This window comes from Megalops cyprinoides, chromosome 15, assembly GCF_013368585.1.
Source record: "Megalops cyprinoides isolate fMegCyp1 chromosome 15, fMegCyp1.pri, whole genome shotgun sequence".
NCBI lineage: Eukaryota > Metazoa > Chordata > Actinopteri > Elopiformes > Megalopidae > Megalops > Megalops cyprinoides.
The window spans coordinates 28,468,764-28,489,972 of record NC_050597.1 but is presented as its reverse complement, the minus strand read 5'-3'; the positions used below and the strand labels follow the sequence as shown (position 1 = coordinate 28,489,972).

At 44.9% G+C, this 21,209-nt stretch overlaps 1 protein-coding gene across 1 annotated transcript; it reads left to right on the top strand.

Moving 5' to 3' along the window:
* The first annotated feature begins 1,680 nt into the window (after window positions 1-1,680).
* rrp12 (ribosomal RNA processing 12 homolog) lies at window positions 1,681-20,448 on the top strand. The gene is made up of 34 exons (XM_036546540.1): window positions 1,681-1,878; window positions 3,037-3,260; window positions 3,357-3,440; window positions 3,638-3,714; window positions 3,977-4,082; window positions 4,396-4,512; window positions 5,085-5,223; window positions 5,375-5,502; window positions 5,791-5,889; window positions 6,062-6,153; window positions 6,832-6,943; window positions 7,708-7,808; window positions 8,371-8,485; window positions 8,635-8,777; window positions 9,345-9,466; window positions 9,562-9,626; window positions 10,451-10,613; window positions 10,912-11,066; window positions 11,439-11,506; window positions 11,940-12,033; window positions 12,146-12,304; window positions 12,598-12,678; window positions 13,139-13,244; window positions 13,357-13,464; window positions 14,488-14,645; window positions 14,820-14,911; window positions 15,217-15,375; window positions 15,867-16,033; window positions 16,608-16,718; window positions 17,152-17,201; window positions 17,439-17,517; window positions 18,047-18,114; window positions 18,563-18,645; window positions 19,903-20,448. The coding sequence occupies exons 1-34, from the start codon at window positions 1,740-1,742 to the stop codon at window positions 20,003-20,005; spliced, it is 3,867 nt and encodes a 1,288-aa protein (XP_036402433.1). The 5' UTR covers window positions 1,681-1,739; the 3' UTR covers window positions 20,006-20,448.
* Window positions 20,449-21,209: the final 761 nt, after the last annotated feature.

Genomic DNA, 21,209 nt, shown 5'->3' with positions numbered 1-21,209 from the left:
TGGTTTGGGTGTTAGTGAAACACTATGACAACACAATTTTGACAAAAAATATGTAGGATAATCTATGTGATGCATAATCCTTTTAAATGTTAGTGCAATTGAGGCATCTGTAAGCAAAACTGGTAAGACTAGTCTGCCACACTACCTGAAACCCATCAGAAAACCTAGAGAGCTGTCAAAATGGGATGATTGTGCAGGTAGTAATTTGGGAGGGTGCTGTGTAGTATAATAAAGAACAGCATTATAAAACAAGAATTATCAGCTTCCTTAATGAGCAAAATGTCTTGAATGAGCATCAGACTGGATTGGTTTTCCAAATCATGGTATAACATCATGTTTGCAGCCTTCTCACCTTAATAAAGAAGTATGTTAGTGAAAAGAAAGAAAAATATTTGCTGGCTTTATAGGTGTCATTACAGTTTTCCATACAAGGAGCCACAATGGGCTATTTTATAGACTTCTTGAATGTGGTTTAGGGGGTGAAAGTGAAATAAACAGAAAACTGGCAATGAAAGGACAAATTATTTGATAAGGACAGGGAGTGAGACAGTTTTCAGCATTACTCAGCATTTAGGTAAATGAGTTGGTGATAATGTTGGAATAATCTACTGGACTCATTCTACTTGATAAAGAAATCAATTTCTTGCTCTGTGCTGGTGACTTCTTCAGCTCTGACCCCCTGAGCATGGGCTTTGGCAGATCCTGCATCTGATGGAGGAGTACTGTCAGAACTGGGCCCAGGGATAAACATAAAGTGAACTGTTAAAGAAAAGACTCAGATTTCAGGGAGGCAAGCACCACTTTACCTCAGTACATTGAAATATTGTCCTACACCTACTTAGGCTTAAAAATCAGCAAACTACAGAGTTTCAATTTAGCAGCGCATGAACTGAAAGAGACAACCTGCAGTATACTTCATGCCATATAAAAAATAAACAATCCAACATTTTTCACACCTGTCATTTGGTCTGTTGCCCTCTGTGGCAGTGAAGTGGTGGAGCCCACCAATAGGCACAGATTTTTCTATATGGGACAAATATCCACTAGGAAAGTTTTCTAAAGAAAATCCTACAAGGAAAACAACTAACAATACAGGGCAAGTCCATTATTCAGTGGGGCACACACAAAAAACACAAAACAAACTTACATAACATCTGGCTCTAGAAAAGATGATCCACCATAGCAGACTGTCAGACCACGGTGAAAAACCATAAAAAAATAGGACAAACATTGACAAAGCACAGACTGAGAGAGCACGACCTGACCGTTGAGACTGGGAGACACAGGCAGATACTGATGCCCAGACAGAACAAGCTGTGCTCACTCTGTCATTTTCAGGAGAGAGAGCAAGGAGACAAGGACATTGTATTTCCTCCAAAAAAAGGAAATCTGCCCTCAATTTGAGAGTCTTGCTGGGACAGAGGCTGCTGTGCTTCTTGGAAGAGGCAGGGGAAATGTGTAGCTTTGGTATCACAGTATATTTGCCAAATCTGAAAGACGATGTGTGATACATTTATGTACAATCGTAAGTCTGTTATTTCAGCACGCGCGTGCGACATATGCATATACATTTCAGTATACAGTAATAAATTCGGTTAAATTCCATAGAGAGCCCTCACCCCTTGTGGTGAGACTGTGTCACAGCACCAACGTTCACATGTGTTGGTGACGACACTCAGAGTGCGACTGGCGGAGTGGTAGGAACCGTACAGAGTGGCTGTCCAACTTTCACCAGAAACATGGTGAAATCGGGAAAGCTTCGGTCCGGAACCGCACAGAAACTGAAGCGATGGAAGAAAGGTCACAGTAGTGACTCGAACCCGCAAGCAAGCCGGCATCGACAAGCTGCCAGAAGTCGCTTTTTTAGCCGTCCTACGGGTAAGCTAATAGGAGCAAGCTAAAGATAAGTCGCTGCTATGCGGCCTGCGAAATAACACGTGGGTAGCAAGCAAGCTACATTCTTTAGTAGTAATTCACTAATTAAGAGCGAAAACCTTTTGTTATGAAAGTGCCTACCCTTTAGGATGGCATATTAATGTAATTTTAACATGAAACCAGCGATTTGTTGGTTGTTAGCTACTTGAACATGAAATTAACACAAAAATTTACCCAACCGGCTATGTTTGGGTAGGATTAGGGGGGTGCCGAGCAGCTAGCTAGTTAGCCGTCTGACTGATCGTAGTTGGTTTGATAGCTAGCTACATTGCTAGCTGGCTGTCGTTGTAATCTGGGCTACCAATGCTAGGATCATAAAGCAACACATAAGAGGTTGTCATTATTAATGCATTAGTGAAATGTGCTATAGTGTAAAGATTTATTCTAAACGGAAACTATCTAGCTCCGTGTTTCCCAACCCTGCTCCTGGAGGCACACTGTCCTGCATATCTTCTATGTATCCTTCCTGCTTGACTAAATCAGGTGTGCTCAGCTAATCAAAAGTGCCACTGATGAGTTCAGTCAGGTAGGTAGAGCAGGGATAGATAGAAGATATGCAGGACGGTGTGCCTTCAGGAGCAGGGTTGGGAAACGCTGATCTAGCTAGCCTCCTTGATACGTTCCTTTAACTGAATGTGGACGGAACACGTGACGTTTATGGTACAGCGTAAACAGAAATCGCGAACTTGTAGAGTGACTTCGGTAAAACATGGTTCGCAACCTAACTAGCTACGTTCTGCAAAATTTCAGTCAAACTAGACCTAAGACAGGTGTCTGCATTTAACAGCTACAGGGTACGGTTTGTACTGAAACACTGAACATGATGGATAAATGCACGTTTTTTATTTTGCGGAAGCAATTAAAACTGTATTTGCATACATTACTCATATGAAGCAATTGTATCATCATTATTTTCTCTAGATTATTTAATCTGCAAGGGTTAATTAGTGGTAAGGTAAATTTCCGTTAAATGACGTGATTTAGCTCAGACTGTTTTGCTTTTATTTTGGGAATACATCTATGATACCTAGTGCGTTTGTGTAGGCGTTCAACCACAGTGCAACCACAATTCATTAATGTTTGCAACTTTTCCTCCCACAGAGAAAAGTGACCTCACCGTAGATGCTCTCAAACTCCACAATGAGCTGCAGGCAGGACCCCTGGAGACGAGGGAGGGTGGCCTCGGAGATGCCTGCTCCACGGAGGAGGCGGCGTTCTCGGAGAGGACCTCGGGCACCTTCCTCAGCGGTCTGTCGGACTGCTCCAACCTCACATTCCGGAAGGTCCAGCGCTTCTGGGAGTCCAACTCCGCCGCTCACAAAGAGGTCCGTAGCATGAATCCCTTTGAACTACTGAATGAGTGTTTTGTTTAAACTCTGATGGAGAGGTGTGAGGTGACACGTGCGTTATGATTCCCGCAGATCTGTGCTGTTCTTGCTGCCGTCACCGAGGTGATCCGCGCCCAGGGGGGGAAGGAGACGGAGACGGAGTACTTTGCTGCTCTGGTGAGCACTTTCAGACCCCGGCACCTGTCGTTTGCTTAATGTGTTGTGTTTTCAGCCCGGTACGTTATGACATGTTAGCTTTGAGCCTTCATTGAATGAGGCATTCGCTTTTAGGGTTGAAGTGAGCCAGTGTGTTCCTGTGTGAAGTAAGTTATCTGTGCTATCAGCTAGTATTCATATTTACCTTCTTCTGTTAGATGACCACCTTGGAGGCGGTTGACTCCAGTGAGTCTTTGGCTGCAGTGGCATACCTACTGAATCTAGTGATGAAAAGGTAAGAGTCCATGGGTTCTGCTCTCTCTGAAAATTGTAGTACATGAAAGCTTGGTCCAGGGGGAGCACAGTCAGACTGTGGGAGCTTTTCCAGCTTCTTATACATCACTAGCACATTCAGAACTAAGGAGGGAATCTTACTCAGGACAGTGATGAGTTGTACAAGGTGGCTAAGTTCTTGGCCTGGAAAGACTGCAAAAACAGAGGCCCTCCAGGACCCAGGGTTGAAACGGCTTTGACCGTTTACTCTTGTCTGTTTCCAGAGTACCGGCTCCGGTTTTGATCAAGAGGTTCTCGGACACGTCCAAAGTGTTCATGGACATCATGTCTGCACAGGCCAACTCCGACTCCTCCACCGCCTTGCGTTGGGTGAGTTTCCATGGCCCCGGCATCCACAGTGATGCAGTCAGACTTTGACTTGATGTAACAAGTAGACAAGTCTCTCTTGTGCTCAAGGGGCACTGAGAGCTGCTTTATGCACTATACAGTGGCTATTCAGGTTGTACAGTTTTGGGTATTGTGGAGTATTTTGAAATTTAACCTCGGGGTGAATGTTTGGTTGGATGTACGTTTCAGTGACTTGGTAAATGGACTTTGTATGATGATTGGTTGTGTGTAAATGTATTTGTGTGTGTGTGTGTGTGTGTGTGTGTGTGTGTGTGTGTGTGTGTGTGGACTGCAGATACTGTCCTGCCTGGCCACCTTGCTACGGAAGCAGGAGCTGTCAGTGTGGAGTTACCCCTCCACCCTGCAGGTGTACCACGGCCTGCTGAGCTTCACCGTGCACTCCAAACCCAAGGTCTGTACCTCCTTAGCCCCTCCCCCCACTGTAGCCCCTCCCTCTTTCTTCTCACAGGATGGAGTCGTGGTTCTAAGCACTACCTACCTCTGTTTCACATTTACATTATCATCAATTAGGGTCAATCTCTTTCCAATTAGGAAATGAACTGGAATCCAGTTACTTAATTTAAAAAAAGTCACAGAATAGGATGGGTGATTTTCAGTTGATAAATTGAATTTCAGTTCATTCCCAGAATTGTCTACATTTACATTTATTGATTTAGCAGACGCTTTTATCCAAAGCGACTTACATAGGTTACAGTTCTTTACAATGTTATCCATTTATACAGCCGGATATTTACTGAGGCAACTGTGGGTTAAGTACCTTGCCCAAGGGTACAGCAGCAGTGTCCCAGCGGGGATTGAACCGGCAACCTTTCAGTTACGAGCCCTGCTCCTTAACCACTATGCTACACTGCCACCCAAATGAGGTTCCTGTGCTGCTGGGTTGTGTGCCTACTCCATGGTGGTGCTTTACAGTGAAGTGTGAGTTTCTCCTGTATGAGTTTTCTCTCCTTCGTTCCCTCACAGGTGCGTAAGGCTGCCCAGCACGGCATCTGCTCCATCCTGAAAGGCAGTGACTTCCTGTTCACTGACTCCGCCCCCTCACACCACCCTGCTGCAGTGACCACCGCCAAGTTCTGCATCAAAGAGATGGAGCAAGCTGGTGGTAAGCGCTCTCTCGCAGCGGTGTTCTTGTCCAGTACTTGCCGAGATCACATTGTTCCTGTGCACTACCGGAAACGTACATTTCTGTGAGAACTGTGTAGCGTGTACTATTTAGACCCAGCCTCATGAACTGTGTTTTTATTTTTGTTCAGGCAGTAAAGAGGACACCACCACCCTCCACGTACTGGGGTTGCTGAAGGACCTGCTGACCGGCTTCCCCCTCAGTGCTGTCAAGTCGTGCTGCGAGACTCTGCTTCGCGTCATGACCCTGAGCCATGTGGTATGTAGGCCTAACGCAAAGTCCTAATGCTCGTAAGCCCAATTAACGTAATACCAAGCAATTAGGATTAATGAATTTTTGCAGTCAGTTCCACCGTGTCCTTTTCAAAGCAATCTGACGATACTCTTGTAAAGGTTTGAGAAATTAAATACTGGTTGGTTGGTTGGTTGGTTGTTTGAATGCCAAGCCTCCTCTGTATCTACATCCAGGGGGCTGTGTTTTGCTTAAGTCTTAAGATTAGCGTGCAGTTTCAGCAATGTCCGTTATGTGTTTTTTATTGCTCTGAAGCTGGTGACGGCAGGTGCCATGCAGGCCTTCCACAAGCTCTTCAGTGCCAAGCCCAACCCCGCCACCCTCTCCGCCGAGCTCAACGCCCAGATCATCACGGTGAGAGCTATATGCAGTCACAGCAGTTATTAGGGCCATTACGGTCAGACATGCTCCCTGACCATGTCACACTGAAGATGGCACAAAAGTGACTGTGTGTGTGTGTGTGTGTCTGTGTCTGTGTCTGTCTATCTGTGTCTGTGTGTCTGTGTGCATACTCTGTGTGTTTCAGGCTCTGTATGATTACCTGCCCAGTGAGAATGACCTGCAGCCCTTGCTGGCCTGGCTGGCTGTTATGGAGAAAGCCCACATTCACCTGTCCAGGTAATACTCTGTCAAGCGTTGCTTAATTATGCCTGTTTTTCCCCAGAGTTTATGCTTACGATAATTTCAGCAACCTTGCCTGTGAATGCGATATACTTTATTTCTATTTAAAAATTGTTTTACTTGGAAACACCTTTTGAATGAGGACACATACCTTTTTAGTCCAAAAGCATATTTACATTACCATTATTGGCATTAAATGGCATTTACATTTACAGTAATGGCATTTGTAACTATACTTTTTAGTCTAAGCAAAAGAGGAGCTCAATAAAGCAGAAGAAGCTCAAGTCAAATCAAATACGTCTGCACTCAAAGCAGGGGAAGAGTTCTATATTCATGTACTTTTGTGGACTTCAACCTTCTCTTCATGGAGCTGACAAGCTCACTAGCATGTTTCAGCTATCAGGCTTGTTGTTCTGTGAGAGAGTAGAACCTGGGGAAGTGTTTTTTTTTTCCCGCCATGCCATAGAAGTGTCCAAGACCGTCATGGCATGTTCACCACTTTCCCAAGTGTCCATTTTCAGAATACATGCTGCTTTAACAGAAAACTCTGTTGTAGAGAGCATGTTATACCAGCTGCTGGGAATATGTTGGGGAGCAGTCGCAGTCACAGCTGAGAATGGGAGGAGTGATTATTCTCTGTGTCTCTCTCCCTCGCTCTCTCTCCCCCCCCTCCAGTATGCAGAGCTCTCTGAGTCTGGGTCACCTGCCTCGTCTCTTCTCCACAGCCATGTCCTGCTTGCTTTCCCCGCACACGCAGGTCGTTTCCACGGCAGCGCAGACTCTGAAGGTCAGCATCCGAGCAGCTCCATGCCTCGCTCAGTACACTCCAGACTTAAACGTTACGTATGCACCTTAGCTGTTAGCAACAGTAGCACCATGGACACCGACTGAGGCCTGAAGACCGTTTCATGTAAATGAAATGTCTTTGGGCCCCATATTCATGTTCATGTGTTCATCATTCTTTGACCACATCCTTGTATTCAGCATTTCAGAAGTTGGCTGAAAACTTTCAGGTCATTTTTTGTCAGTATTTGTATTAGTGTTTAGTCAAGCATATCTTTGCATTGGGTAAGACAGAGCTGTTACATATGGCATTTCAGAACTGCTGGCATGATCCACTTACTGCTCCTCAAAGGAGATTCTCAATTCCATAAGTCTTTATTATCCACTGAACTCAGATTGTGTGCAGCAAAGTAAGATGCACTGCAGACAAACATAGTTAAAAGCATCAATAGTAGAAGTGGGTAAGATAAGAGAACATAATTATCTGACACCAACAAAGCAGTCCTGCACTAAATATAAACATCATAACCATGTATGTGAAGTAGGTGTCGATGAGTAAATGGCCCCTCAGTTGCAGACATTTGTACCTTCAAATCAAAAGGAAAATAAGCATCATCATAATTGGACCAGATCAACACAGCTGAGTGCTAATAGCAGCAGTAGCCATGGCTTGTTCAGGATCTGGTTTGAATGTTTATGGTGCTGTGCTGTGATGGTGAGTGTCACTGATGGCAGCTAACGCCAGGGGCTCCTTTCCTTACTCTTCAGACTCTCCTGACCGAGTGTGTAGCCCCACACATGGCAGAGGTGGGGCTGGTCACGGCCACCGCCTCCACCGGACACGCCTCCTACATCTGCAAGATGTTCCGGTGAGTCTGCCAGGCGGTCGTATGAGGGAAGCGATGGGGGTGTGTTGGGCGGGGGGGAGACGGGTGCCAGATGTGCTATGCTGGAAACGTGAGGTCTCAGTGTAGCAGAGATGGTACATCTTTGGGGTGCTCACAACTGGAGTGTTTGGACTAAGGTTTAGAGCCATGGGCCTGTGGAGCTGGGAATTGTGGGTGTAAATCCCCTGTGTGTCACCTGAGGTAAAGAACATCCAGCACCAGCCTCAAAATCACTCCAGAGTGATTAGAAGTGCTAGCGTAGGGTATTAGAGTAAAAAGTGCAAGCTATCCCGTGTATCGCTCTTGGTAGAAAGTGGTAACACAGGCCTGTTGAAAGACTGAGGCCCATGCTGGCTTCATGTAGAGGGAGATGAGATGGGATCAAGTCTCTGAGCTGAAGACCAAAGTCCTCCAGCAGAGGGCACTAACTGCTCTCTTCCTGGTGGTCTCGTGGGGTGACATCACCTTCCGTGGTGGGCGTCCCAGCAGCCCTGAGCTCCGCCTCACCAGCATGCTCACGGTGGTTTCCTTTCCTGTGTTTCAGCATCGTGGAGGAGGGGCTGACCTACCGCTTCCACTCCTCCTGGCCCTTCGTATTTCAGGTGCTGGGCTGCTTCTACAGGGTTGCCGGGAAACAGGCGCATCCCATCATGGCCAAGGTGAGGGAGCAGGTGTTGGGCAGAGTCAAATGGTGGATCCGTCTGGTGGAACAGAGACCAGAATAATATGAAGGTTGGAGTATGGGTGGTCATGATTTTGGGCATGCTTTGATGTGAACAAATGTGGTCTGTCTCATTCTTTCATTCAGAGCCTGCAGTCCCTCAGTGACCTCCGGGCCACACCTCGCTTCCCCTTCTCTGGTGAGCTGGACCTGGCAGTAGGGGGCGCTGTGGAGAGCATGGGCCCGGAGGTGGTCCTAACCGCAGTCCCCCTGCAGATCACTGGAACACAGTGAGTTTGGCTGCCACGATCACACTGCAAATGTGCTGGCCGCCACCCACAATGGGTGGGGGATGGGTTTGGCGGCTGCCCAAATTAGTTGCAGTGTAGAGTTTAGACTCTTTATTTTCAAAAAGAAAATTGTGATTGAGGGTGCTATCTGACCTGAAGAATGATTGGGACAGTGAAGAATGGGTTGGTTCAGAATGATGCCTCCTATTGGGACCTTGCAGATTCCTTCAGTTATGCTTCAGCTTTCGCTTCAGCTCACTGTAGGAGAGTAATCCACAGTGTGTCGTTAGCAGTAGCTGTAGTTGTTTCTAAAGCAGTTCAAAAGTCAGTCATTGTCTCTCGGTTTTTATGTCTGTAAGAATTGCTTAGTTTCTGCCTGCATCTCTTGAGAAAATTGTATTACCTAACAAGCATATCTTTGCTAATTGTAGTAGAACTTGTTCCTTTACCTATTTATTCTTTGTATTTCTGTAGTCGGGTAGGTGTTACTGCACTTGTTTACTGTAGGGCAGCTGCAATGTTAAATGTAAACGTGTAAACTGTGACGTTGCTTTTTCTGTGTTCCAGGGATGACATGGAGTTCCCCCGCAGCTGGCTGATCCCCGTCATCCGGGACCACGTGAAGAACACCCAGCTGGCCTACTTCGCTTCCTACTTCCTGCCGCTGGCCGTCACTCTCAGACAGAGAGGTGTGGTTTCTTCCCGGTCTTTAACGTTCGCACTCGGGTCTCTGCGTTAGTCCGTAGCTCACCTCCCTGGCGTCGCCTCTGTCTCTGCATTTCAGCTGAGGAGCTGGAGAAAGAAGGGCAGAAGCTGGAGGCCAAGGTGTATCAGACGCTGCAGCTGCAGGTGAGGAACGGGTCGCAGACGCGGAAACAAGAAAGCTTTAGAGGCTTCAAGGCCTCTTCTCTGTCTGTCTCTAATACTGTCATAGCCTGCCATACCACCCTGCAACACTCTCCTGACTGATGGCTGAAGCTAAGCAGGGTTAGAAATTGTCAGAACCTAGATGGAAGGCTTTCTGGGAAAAACGGATTGCTGCTGGAAGTGGTGCTGGTGGGCCCTTAGGGGGCAGTCTTCCCTCTTGACCTCACAGGAGACCGATGCCCTAGTGCAGTGATGGGGACACTGTGTTGTAGGAGATGTCTTTCAGACATGATGTTAAACTGAGCTCCTGCCTCTCGTACCTATTGCAAAGGTCTGGGGGGTCCCTGGTCTCCTGGCTGATTTCCTCTTCTGGCTCTTTTAATCTGTCCTTCTAAGAATCATTTATTTCATCATATGATATTTATATTTGTTGCAAAAGACAGGGTCAACTGAGAAAACTATCTGGTAAAATAAAGTTTAGATAAATTACACAAGATAGCTTTATTTTAGGTTACTTCAAATACTCTGATTTACAAATGTTGTACGCTCTCATCAGTGAGTATCTTGAAACTGATTTTGAAGATTTCTCAAAAGTGTCACTGATTATGTGAAAAGGAACGGGAAAATTTTTGATTGGACATATGTACTGTGTTTATATCTGCTGCATGGATGATTTTATTAATGCTTGCTGCATCCAACCATTGTCTTTCCCTGGGGTTTATTTTTTGCAACACCACCGCTCCAGTTGCCTATGAAACCCCATCATTCAGTGTATGTTTTACTGACTGACTGTATCTGCCCATCAGATGTGGACCATGCTGCCAGGGTTCTGCATGAAGCCCACTGACCTCACGACATCCTTCAGGGGCATCGCCCGGGCGCTGGGCATGGCCATCAACGAGCGGCCGGACCTGCGGTTGACCATTTGCCAGGCCTTACGCACCCTCATCAACAAGAGCTGCGAGACAGGTCAGCAGTGCAGTGGGGTTGGGATAGGGTAGGGGTTTTGTGTGTGTGTCATTCAGAGGAAACTTGAATCTTAGTTTGAAAGAATGAAACAACGGTTTTCAGTGATCATAAAAGAAGTATTTAGGTCAGATATTTTATGCTAAATGCCAATTGTAATATTAAATGTAGTCTGTACAAATATATGTATTATATATATGCAACAACATGCAATTTATTCACCATACCTATGTGTGATTGATGTTTGTTGCCTGCGCTAAACAGTGTATTTAAAGTGTGTCTGTTTTTTCCACCTTTGCAGAGGAGGAGAAGGCTGAAGTCAGTCGCTTTGCGAAGAACTTTCTGCCCATCCTGTTCAACGTGTACAGTACTCAGCCTGCCCCTGGCGAGAGTGCCCCCTCCAGGATGGCTGTGCTTGACACAATCAAAGTCTACCTGACCATTACTGACCTACAGGTGAATTTGACAAAAATTTGTCACTCATTCAGTACTCTTTGTGAATTTAGGAACGTGGCTGCATCATTATTAGAAATGTGTAATTGGTATACTGACATTTAACAATTCAATTCAATTCAATTCAATTCATTTTTATTTGTATAGCGCTTTTATAACACAACAGACGGCTTTATCCAGCAATTTTCAGTGGAAGACATAACTGCAATAACACAGTAGACTAAATCTAGAGTAAGAGTGTGATTACATAGAGAACAAAATAGATATATATGTTGAAATATAAAAAAATGTTCTGGCACACAGTGGAGATCTGCACTCCCACAGTCTGGTTTTACTGCTGTAGTAACTCGGGGATCCTCTATCCTGTCTTCTCAGTTGGTGTGCACGTTCCTGCAGAAGGCCACGGAGAAGCTCAGCGCTGCGGACAGCACAGAGTTCACACGGTAACGGCATCCCAGGATTCTTGCCTCATCCCCTGAGGGCTTATTTGGAATTGGATGGGACTTATAACGATACTACATGTTGCGGTCTCTCCTCTGAGAATCTGTGCGAGTATAGCAAGAGATACAGGAAATACAGGCTTACCAGTTCACAAGTAGGGTTTTCCCCTCTGAAACCACACACAGGGTTGTTCTCTTAGGGATTACTCTAATATACAGTGCTTAACACGAATGTCCTGACTTGGATTTGAAATGCATTTGAACTTTTTTGGTGAAATGATTTTGGAGTCGGCACAGTAAGTATTTGGAAAGGAAAGTACACAGCCAGATGTGTGTACTCTCGAGCCAGCCGGTGGCTGTTAAAGGCCGAACAAGAAACGCTGGATACACCAAGCTTCTAGTTTCCGCACGCGCTCTAATGGAGTGTGTCCTGTAGGCTCTCTGTGATGGATCTGGTGGTCGCCATGGCGCCGTGTGTGGACGAGGCCACCATGACCAAAACCTACGAGCTCATGAGGCCGTACCTGGAGGTAGGTGGCAGGAACCGTGCTGCGGTGGTCCCTCAGTCAGTTTTTGATTGGCTATTGGCTAAGTGGAAGCAGGTGCTTCATTGCTTCAGCGTGCCTGTGCTCCTCCCCCCAGAGCAAGGAGGCGGGGCTACAGAAGAAGGCGTACCGCGTGCTGGAGGAGATGTGTGGGGGACAGAGGGAGGCCTGCCGCCAGTTTGTCCTGGCCAACCTGGAGCAGCTCCAGAAGGTTCTGCTGGGCTCGCTGAAGAGCGCCGCCTCACCCGCCAAGAGGGTAAGCCTGTCGTTTGAGCCCAGTGAGGGGGGAGTTGAGCGCTTCAATCCTGTTCTGACTGTGTTCTGACCCTGTCCTGACCACATTTTGACCACCTTCAGACCCTGCTCTGAGCCTGCTCTAACTGTTGTGACAGCCTACCCTGACCCTATTTTGATGAGTGACTGCCGTTGGACCCGATTCTGACCCTGTGCTGACTGCTTTCTGACACTGCTCTGACTGCATTCTGTGTCCTGTGTTTTGACTGTGCCCTGCCCTGTTCTGACCACATTCGTTCTCTCTCCCTCTCTCAGCCCAGACTGAAGTGCCTGATCCACATTGTGAAGCAGTTGAGTGAGGAGCACAGGGAGTTCATTGCAGCTCTGTTGCCAGAGGTGTGTGTCTGACCTGTACTGAAGGCCTGCAGTCCAACACAATGGAAAATGGCTAAGGAAATGTGAGATTTCTGATCTCACTGCTGGTGCATAGCGCAAAACATTTCCAGATGACCCTTGTGGAAAGGGAACTGTGACTATGAAGCTGACTTCTTGGGGTGCTGGATTTTATTGGAAAAAAAAAGCAAATTTCAGTGTATTCCTTTAACTCTGGCTTTGTTGGTAATATACAGTCTTGCTGTAGCTTTTTAAATCTGTAGCTGTAGATTTTTAAATCAAAATTCAAAAGCCGTTGTCTTTGTTGTGAACGGTCCCATTTGGTAACTTTCACACATATGCACACACACTTATACATGCATAAGTTTGGTTTCTTGTCATAAGTGTCCACAGTTTTCCATTCAGTGATACTGACCTGTTTTAATCTAAACAGTAGGGTTAAAGATACATTTTTTTCCCCCAGGTTATCATCTGCACCAAGGAGGTGTCAGTGGGGGCTCGCAAAAACGCCTACACTCTGCTGGTGGAGATGGCCCAGGCCTTCATCCGCTTTTGCGGCAATTCCAGAGGTGAGCCAGCAGAGGGTGCCCCGAGGGCGGTGTTTGACAGCGCGTCTGTGGAGCCGTGCTTTGTGGGGACTGCGTTTTAAGCTGTGGATGTGTGTGTGTGTGCATGTTGCAGAGGCCATGGAGCAGTACCTGGCGTTGGTCTACGTCGGGCTGAGCGGCTCCGTCACCATGATCACGTGCACTGTGCTGGCCCTGACCCGGCTCGTCTTTGAGTTCAAAGGTGAGCGGTCTCCTGATTTGTAGCAGCAGTGTCTTTTCATAGCAGTAGCAACAGTTTTTTCCTATTACATTCACTTCTCATATCTCAAGATGGATCACGTATTTGAAGGACTCATGTAAACGGCTCTTTAAATATTGTCAATAGATTGCCTCCAGATTATCATAAATGTGTACTATTTCATGTGCATATGGATTTTTTACGTTTTGACAGAAAAATGTCAAGAATATGTCAAGAAGAGTGTAGTAGGACATACTTTATAGAAGCATGCTACATAGGGCTGACCTGTTTTCCTGGCTTTTATATTTAGGAGCAACACTAGGTGCTTTTAACTGGCTGCAGGGCATCCCTGCACACTGTGAACAGCATGTCATTGCCAACTACTCCATTTTACTTCCTTATCTACAAAGAAAGCACCAAGAGTCTGAAAAAATGATCAGGAAAATGTTCAAGAATGAAAAATGTCATTGTTAACTGTAACTCTGCTGTAATTTGATTTTCAACATATTTATATATTTGGAGCTTAATACCTTAATACAGGCTCTCTGTGTAAAGACATCAAGCATCAAACATCAAGCGAAAAGTACATTACATTACATTAGTGGCATTTAGGAGACGTTCTTATCCAGAGCAATGGATACAATACAATGTCATCCGTTTATACAGCTGGATATTTACTGAGGCAATTGTGGATTAAGTACCTTGCCCCAAGGGTACAGCAGAAATGCCCCCGTGGGGAATCGAACCGGCAACCTTTGGGTCACGAGTCCTGCTCCTTAACCACTATGCTACACTGCCAAAAGTATACCCAAGAGATTAAGTGCTTTGACATGCCAAAGATGTATGGAGTTGATGTTACTCACAGAGGAGTCTGACAGATGTATGTTGCGTCCAGCCCAGGCACTTGCTGCAGTTGACATTGAGAGGGCCTCTCGGCGGCCTCTGACAGCGCTCTGTTATGCGTGTTGATTGGTCGGTCCTCGGTTCCATCAGGCCGGAAGGTGAGGCTTTGCGCTCTCTCCGCAGATTCGATGGACGTGGCAGTGCTGGAGCAGCTCCTCCAAAACGTCTGCCTCCTGCTCATGTCCCGAACGCGGGAGATCGTCAAGGCGGCGCTGGGCTTCATCAAAGTCATCCTCTTCATCATGGACATCAAAGTCCTGGCCAGCCACGTGCCCGTCATCGTGAGTCACAGTTCTGGGTGCTGTGGGGTTTAAAATCATGCCAAACACCATGACAGGCAGTCAATAAAGTGATGATCTAATTATGACAAACCACTTTCTTATGCATCGTTTCATCAGATCCTCTGATTCATTTGATCAGATCAGTGTGTCATAATCCTTTCATTTCCCTTGTAGATGGAGGGAATTGGGAATATCAAAGACGATGTAAGGAGGCATTTCAGGACGAAACTGAAGAACATCTTCACCAAATTCATCCGCAAGTTTGGGTAAGATTCAAGTGAATTCATGCAGCAGAATTTAAAGACCTAATCTTCTGAACTGATGAGGATTCTCTAAAATGCACAGACTGCACAGACTCACAGTGGAAAAATAGAGGATCACCTATGTCAAGTTTGTAGATAAAATGTTTGGCACGTGGCAGTGCTGTACTGCACAGAAATGCCCATCTGTTCAAAGATGTGGATATTTAGTCTGTGAATGTACTGTAGATTATTGTGCTGACTGTATAATTGTGTTTGTGTGTGTGTGTGTGTGTAAATGTGTGTGTGCGTGTGTGTGTGTGCGCTCACAGGTTTGAACTGGTCAAGAGCATGCTGCCGGAGGAGCACCACAAGGTGCTGGCCAACATCCGCAAGGCCGAGGCCAGAACCAAGAGACGCAAGCTGATGCAAAAGGCTGAGGAGGAGGGCTCAGAGAGCGAGGAGGACACCCCCAAGGCCAAGGGAGAGAGGTACAGTCCAGTCAGTCACCCAAACACAATGGAACCAAAAAGCAGATACCATCTGTGCCTTGGAGGGGTAGTCCATTTCATCTCATTGGACTCCACAACAGCAGTAGCAGCAGTGATGTGTTCCATTATACCTCTTGTTATCGTAAAAAAAAAAGGTTTCGTAAAATAAGCTGTTTATAGTTAAATGTGAACAAACACTGAACAAGCAATTAAAATTAATGAAAACATTTTTAATGTCTTTCTGTATTTTAATGGCAGTGTGAAGTTTTGGTGCTGTACAAATCAAGCATAAACCTCTTTTTCAAAAATATTAATGGAACACCTTTGACTAAATGCAGTTTACCCTCCAGTATTTCAGTAAAAACCGTTTGTGCATTAGGGGGCGCTCTGAGTCACGTGATTATGTTCCATTCGCCGCAGTGATGGACAGCGAGCTTTACAGCGCTCGGAGAGGCTCAGTGAGTAAGGCTTTGTCTCCGTCTCTTCCACAGCATCGAGGAGATCCTCGCCGAGTCTGACTCGGACGACTCTGAGGACGAGAAGCCCAAGAAGGGCCAGAAGAAGCCGGCGCGCCAGAAGGGCCAGGCCTGGCTCAAAGAGGGAGAGGCGGACGAACCACTCAACTTCCTCGACCCCAAAGTGTCGCAGAGAGTTCTCGGTCTGTGTTCGTTTCTAAGTATCAAAAAATACCCCACGTGTGATTGTTTAATGTCTTGGCAAAAGGAGATTCGGTGGGAATTGATCAGGGTTACAGTACTCGTTTTTAAAACTGATTCACAAAGTGGATTACAGAGCCTGTTTGAAGTTTTGTTGGCAGCAGATGAGGGCAAAATTAGTTAAAGCTAAATGGTATGTACTACACTGACATTACTGCAGAGTGATCAAAGCAATAAATAATTTCATAGCATTTGTAGTGGAAGCAGAGACCCTTACAGTGATCAAGAGCAGGCTGGACACAGTGCTAAAAACACAGTAGACTAGAGGCAAAGTGATAAGCCTAATTGTGCTGAATGGCTTGTTCTTGTCATTAAAATTGTGATGTTCTAGTGTCAAGATTTCCTCTGTAATTCTAAAATGTGTTTCTTTCAGTTGGCAGAAGTCAACTAGTCTACTACTTGCAAAAAGGTCTTTTAGTACAGCTGAAGTTCCCATGTTTTAGGCATAGGGTGTTTGCTTTTGTAGTGAATGAGTGGAATGATCTCTGACATTGCTTCCTGTTTGAAACCCCTCAGCTACAAACCCAGACTTGAAGAAGGCCAGCAAGGTTCAGCACGGTTTCAAGGTGACATCAGATGGACGTCTGATCATTCGAGAAGAGGGAGACGAGGATGAAAAAGCTAAAGGTAACCTTTGAGCAGCAGCTCAGATTGAGTAACTCCACAGAGATCAACACACATGCTAGTATGTGCGCGCACACACACACACACAAAACCATTCATCACCTTGTAAGAACATTAATGTCTTAATTAGTTTGATGTTTTATCTCTATTGACCATAGAGTCTCCCTCAAATAAACTGTTGTCTCCCAACATGTACTGTTTTGTCAGTTTTTTCCTGGAACAGTTTCAGTCTCTTATTAACTGGGATTAAACTAGTACACTTGTAGCTAGTTTTAAATGTTATAAACTCACCTGCATTAATTTCAACCCATATAAGCTGGTGCTTGGTGGCTTAATAATGGGGAAGGTAATACAAGACAGTGTATTTTGTTTTCATTATCAACAATATTATTGTATTACAGTATGGTAGAGTTTAATGTGTACACTTTCCCTCAAGGTGATGATGGAGAAATGAAAGATATTTTGGAGGAAGCTGGAGTTAAGAGCGTGAGTATATTCTGATTTAACTGATCAATTTTGCTCACGTTTGGATTCAAGCTTATTGAGAATATTGTGCTAATGCTAATGGTAATAGAGCTATTTGTCCTTCAGGTAAACGGGTGTGTATAGCTTACAGAGTGGTGCATGCATCTAGATTGGGACATTGTATTGGCTTTAGGGTGGCATGACATTTCCACACTGGTCCTGTGGTTATAAAATAATACTGCTCTCTTTCCCCCACAGAAAAAGACTCAGAAAAGGAGATTCCAAGATGATGACTTTGATGACGATATGGACATTGAGCCTCAGCTGAAATACAAAGGTATGTCAGCTTTTTTAATATCAACTGGCTAAATGATGAAAGTATTTGATGACACTAAATAGATGTTTGAAAAGACACAGTGTATTTCATGATATGATTTAAGCCAGGCAGAGTGGTTGGGTGTTGCAAGGATTTGCATGTCATTCTTATATGTATATATAAGAATGATATATATATATATATATATATATATATATATATATATATATATATATATATATATATATATATATATATATAAACTGTATGAACCACACACTTTCCCTAGGTTTTGTTTATTATTTATCTGTGACTTTTCAAGAATTATCATAAATCATGGTAGTGGCGTTTCAGAAATAAATTATTCCTTGTTTATTAATGATTATGATTTCAGTATTAGTTTATTTAAATAAGTGTATTTTAGTCCCAGATGACTGGAGCAGTGATATGTTGGTGAAATGACTCTCTTCTCTCATCCTGTCCCTGTGTGTGCACGCGTGTGTGTTTCTGCGTGTGTGCTTCTGCGCGTGTGCGTTTCTGCGTTCCCCAGCTGGTGGCTCTGGGATCCACAGGCCTCTGTCACAGAAAGGGGAATCAGGAGCAGACTACAGAGCCAAGGTGAGGAGAGACACCTGGCAGTCGGCATCAGCTGCCAAACACAGACACTTCTGCGGGGCCTTAGTAACACAGGGTTCCCTGCTTTTCTCACAGAGCCACCTACAGTTTCTCACATCTTTCCTTTCCTCAAGTAGTTCCATTTGTTACTGCTTTTCAATGAACTTGCTAAAAGCATGGTGGAAGTGGTAGTATATAGTTTTACAATAATACTGCCCCTAGTCACGGAACTACTGTATATAACATTGCTGTACTGTGAAAAGTGTATGACTCATGTTTCTTCGTTATAAACTAGCCTGAACTATTCAGCATAAAATAGAATGTCAATATAGCGTCCTTCAAACTACAGACTACTCTAAGCTACACCGCTAACTGCAACATTACGAGCAAGCACTGTATTGCTGTCATGTGGAATTTTAAAATGTTTTGTCATGTTTCCTGTGTGTTTCAGAAGGGAAGAGGCGATATTAAGAAGAAAGGCAAGGTTGACCCGTACGCCTACATCCCGCTGAAGAAAGCTCAGCTCAACCGAAGGTACGGTGAAATAACCATCAACTCGGTGCACATTGTTTAGTCACTTAATCGTAGTGAAATGTCCCATACTGTTTGAATGAATTGTGTGTGAATTGAACCTTTGGTCATTCAGGCATTTGCTTTTTCTTACTGGATGCTTAAAGAAATGTATGCAAGTAACCCAGTGAGTTGAGTGTTTAATGAGGAAGTAAAGGTCTCCTCTGGAAAGCTCAGCAATCTGAGGTCAACAAACAGTTATGAGCATGTTATTTTTGCAATGGACTATGGGTAATGTGTCTGCTAGTTATTTAGGCAAAACGGCTGTTTCGGTTGCACTTGATGATGTTATATGCAGATTAGGGCACAGCGTTATGATGTTGGTTTTTAATAAGTCAGCTGTTCTCCTGCTGTCTAATGAAATACACAAAACCCACTTTTATTGTAGGAAGTACAATTTTGCAGCAGAACAACAATCCAAAAGTCATAATGGCATGTTTTCCTTCCTTTTAAATGCTTGATGTCCCTATTCCCACTTTGTCTCAGATTCACCCCAGGTATAAGAAACTAAACCAGGTCTGCAATGGGTCTTTTTACCTATTTGCTGATCTACACACATCCACTGATCCTTATCTTGTCTGGATAGACTGGGAGGTGGCTCAGAGCATGAGATGACTGATCAGATCGCATAAAGATCAGTGAACTCATGTATACATGTCAGATGAGTTTGATTTGGGGTGAACTTACATACAAAATACGAAATATGTGACACACTTACTGGTACTCTACAGATGTTAAGCTACATTTTGATATACAGTATGTAGGGTGTGGGTGAGGGGAATCTATTAAACTAGTGATGAGAGTGATCTTACGTGGAGCCACCATGTGGTAGCAATCAGACTGGCATAAAACTATCCAGACATTTTGCCGTAAAGACATCATTTCGCATTACATTACATTTAGTTGCGTAGTATACACTCTTATCCAGAGAAACTTTGTACATTTTACCCATTGATTCAGCTGGATGTTTTATTGCTGAGGCAATTTGGGTCAAGTACCTAGTGGTCTAAGGGTACAAGAGCAGTGCTCCAGTGGGGACCCGAACCAGCAGCCTTTGGGTTGTGACCTCTGTGCCTAACCGCTTTACCACACTAAGCAACTTAATCGCTCCACCCTGCTCCCATCAGTAGGTTAAATGTATGCGTTTCAGAGTGGGGTGGTGGAGTTGACTGACTGTTTGAGCGCTTTGGGGTAACCGCCACGAATGTGCTTTCTCCACAGGAAAAAGGCCAAGCTGCAGGGCCAGTTTAAGGGGATGGTGAGAGGGGCGCAGAAGGGGGCCAAGCTGGGGAAGAGGATGCAGAGGAGCAAGAGGAAGGCCTGACGCCCTCATGACCGGGCCCAGCGAAGGAAACCAGTGTGTGTGTGTGTGTGTGTGTGTGTGTGTATGAGTGTGTGCGCGTGTGTGAGATTTTGTATTAGGACTGGCTCTTCTCTCAGACGGAAGGGTTAGGGAGCTGCTCTGTGCTGGTTCCTGACCCCTCCCGCACCCCCTTCAGTCAGTCACGCCTCCACATCGGCAGATTCTACCCCACCATACCCCAGCACAGCCCCTGCCCTGTTGAAGATCTGCGGACACTCATCGTTATGGAGGGACTGAATGTGCTCCAAGAGGAAGCCACTCTCCTGTGGATAGAGGCATGTTTTGTCAGTTGATTAAACTGAAACAAATTTTAAAAAATCCATCGAGATGTTCCAATGGATTGTAAAGCTGTCGGTCATGGATCTCTCTATTTATGTATTCTGCCAAAAGCATCTTCTCAGAAATAAAAATGGCTGACCTTGCGTGACATTGTGAGGTGCGTGTTATGTTCATGCATTTAGTCTGGTGCACATTTCATTGTGACACCTATCGGAACCGCATTTACCTCTATTAAAAGAACTGGGTGCCGTTCTAATCAAAATTAACGCTTGACTTTCAGCATGTGCTGAGATCAGGAAATTAATACACAATAACACTGATTAAAAGAGAATTAAGACTGGTATTTTGCACATCCTTTTGTAAATTATCTATCTATAATTATCACTGAGGGAGGAGTGGTGGTTACTGTGCATACACATGCCTGGTCAGTTCTTGGTGGTTTGGACTAGTTCAGTTGATCTAACTATTGCAGGTACATGTCATGGCTTATGCCTGTTTGTCGCATAGTCACCCAAAGAACTAAGAGGGAGTCCTGGAGAAGTCTTTGAAGGGTGTCACCTAGTAGCTTCAACCTTCAGTTATTAGAGATCAGAGGTTAGAACTGAAATGATTTCAGAAGAATTCATTGTCTACCGGTAAGTGGTAGCCTTTCCATTTACTTTGATGATTTGCAGTTATTTCTCGTTGAACACTAGATGGCGCTCTAAACATAAAAAAGGCCCTCTAAAGAAGGCAGCACAAGCTGAATGTTCGAAGTGAAAGCATGTGCCTAATATACCTAATTTGAGCTGTTAGAACACATTTTCAGACGTTGCTTATGTTTGTCGTTGGAGTGCTTTTGAGCCTCCGCAGTCTAGCGGGTGTTGAGTGAGGCGGCCTGGTTTCT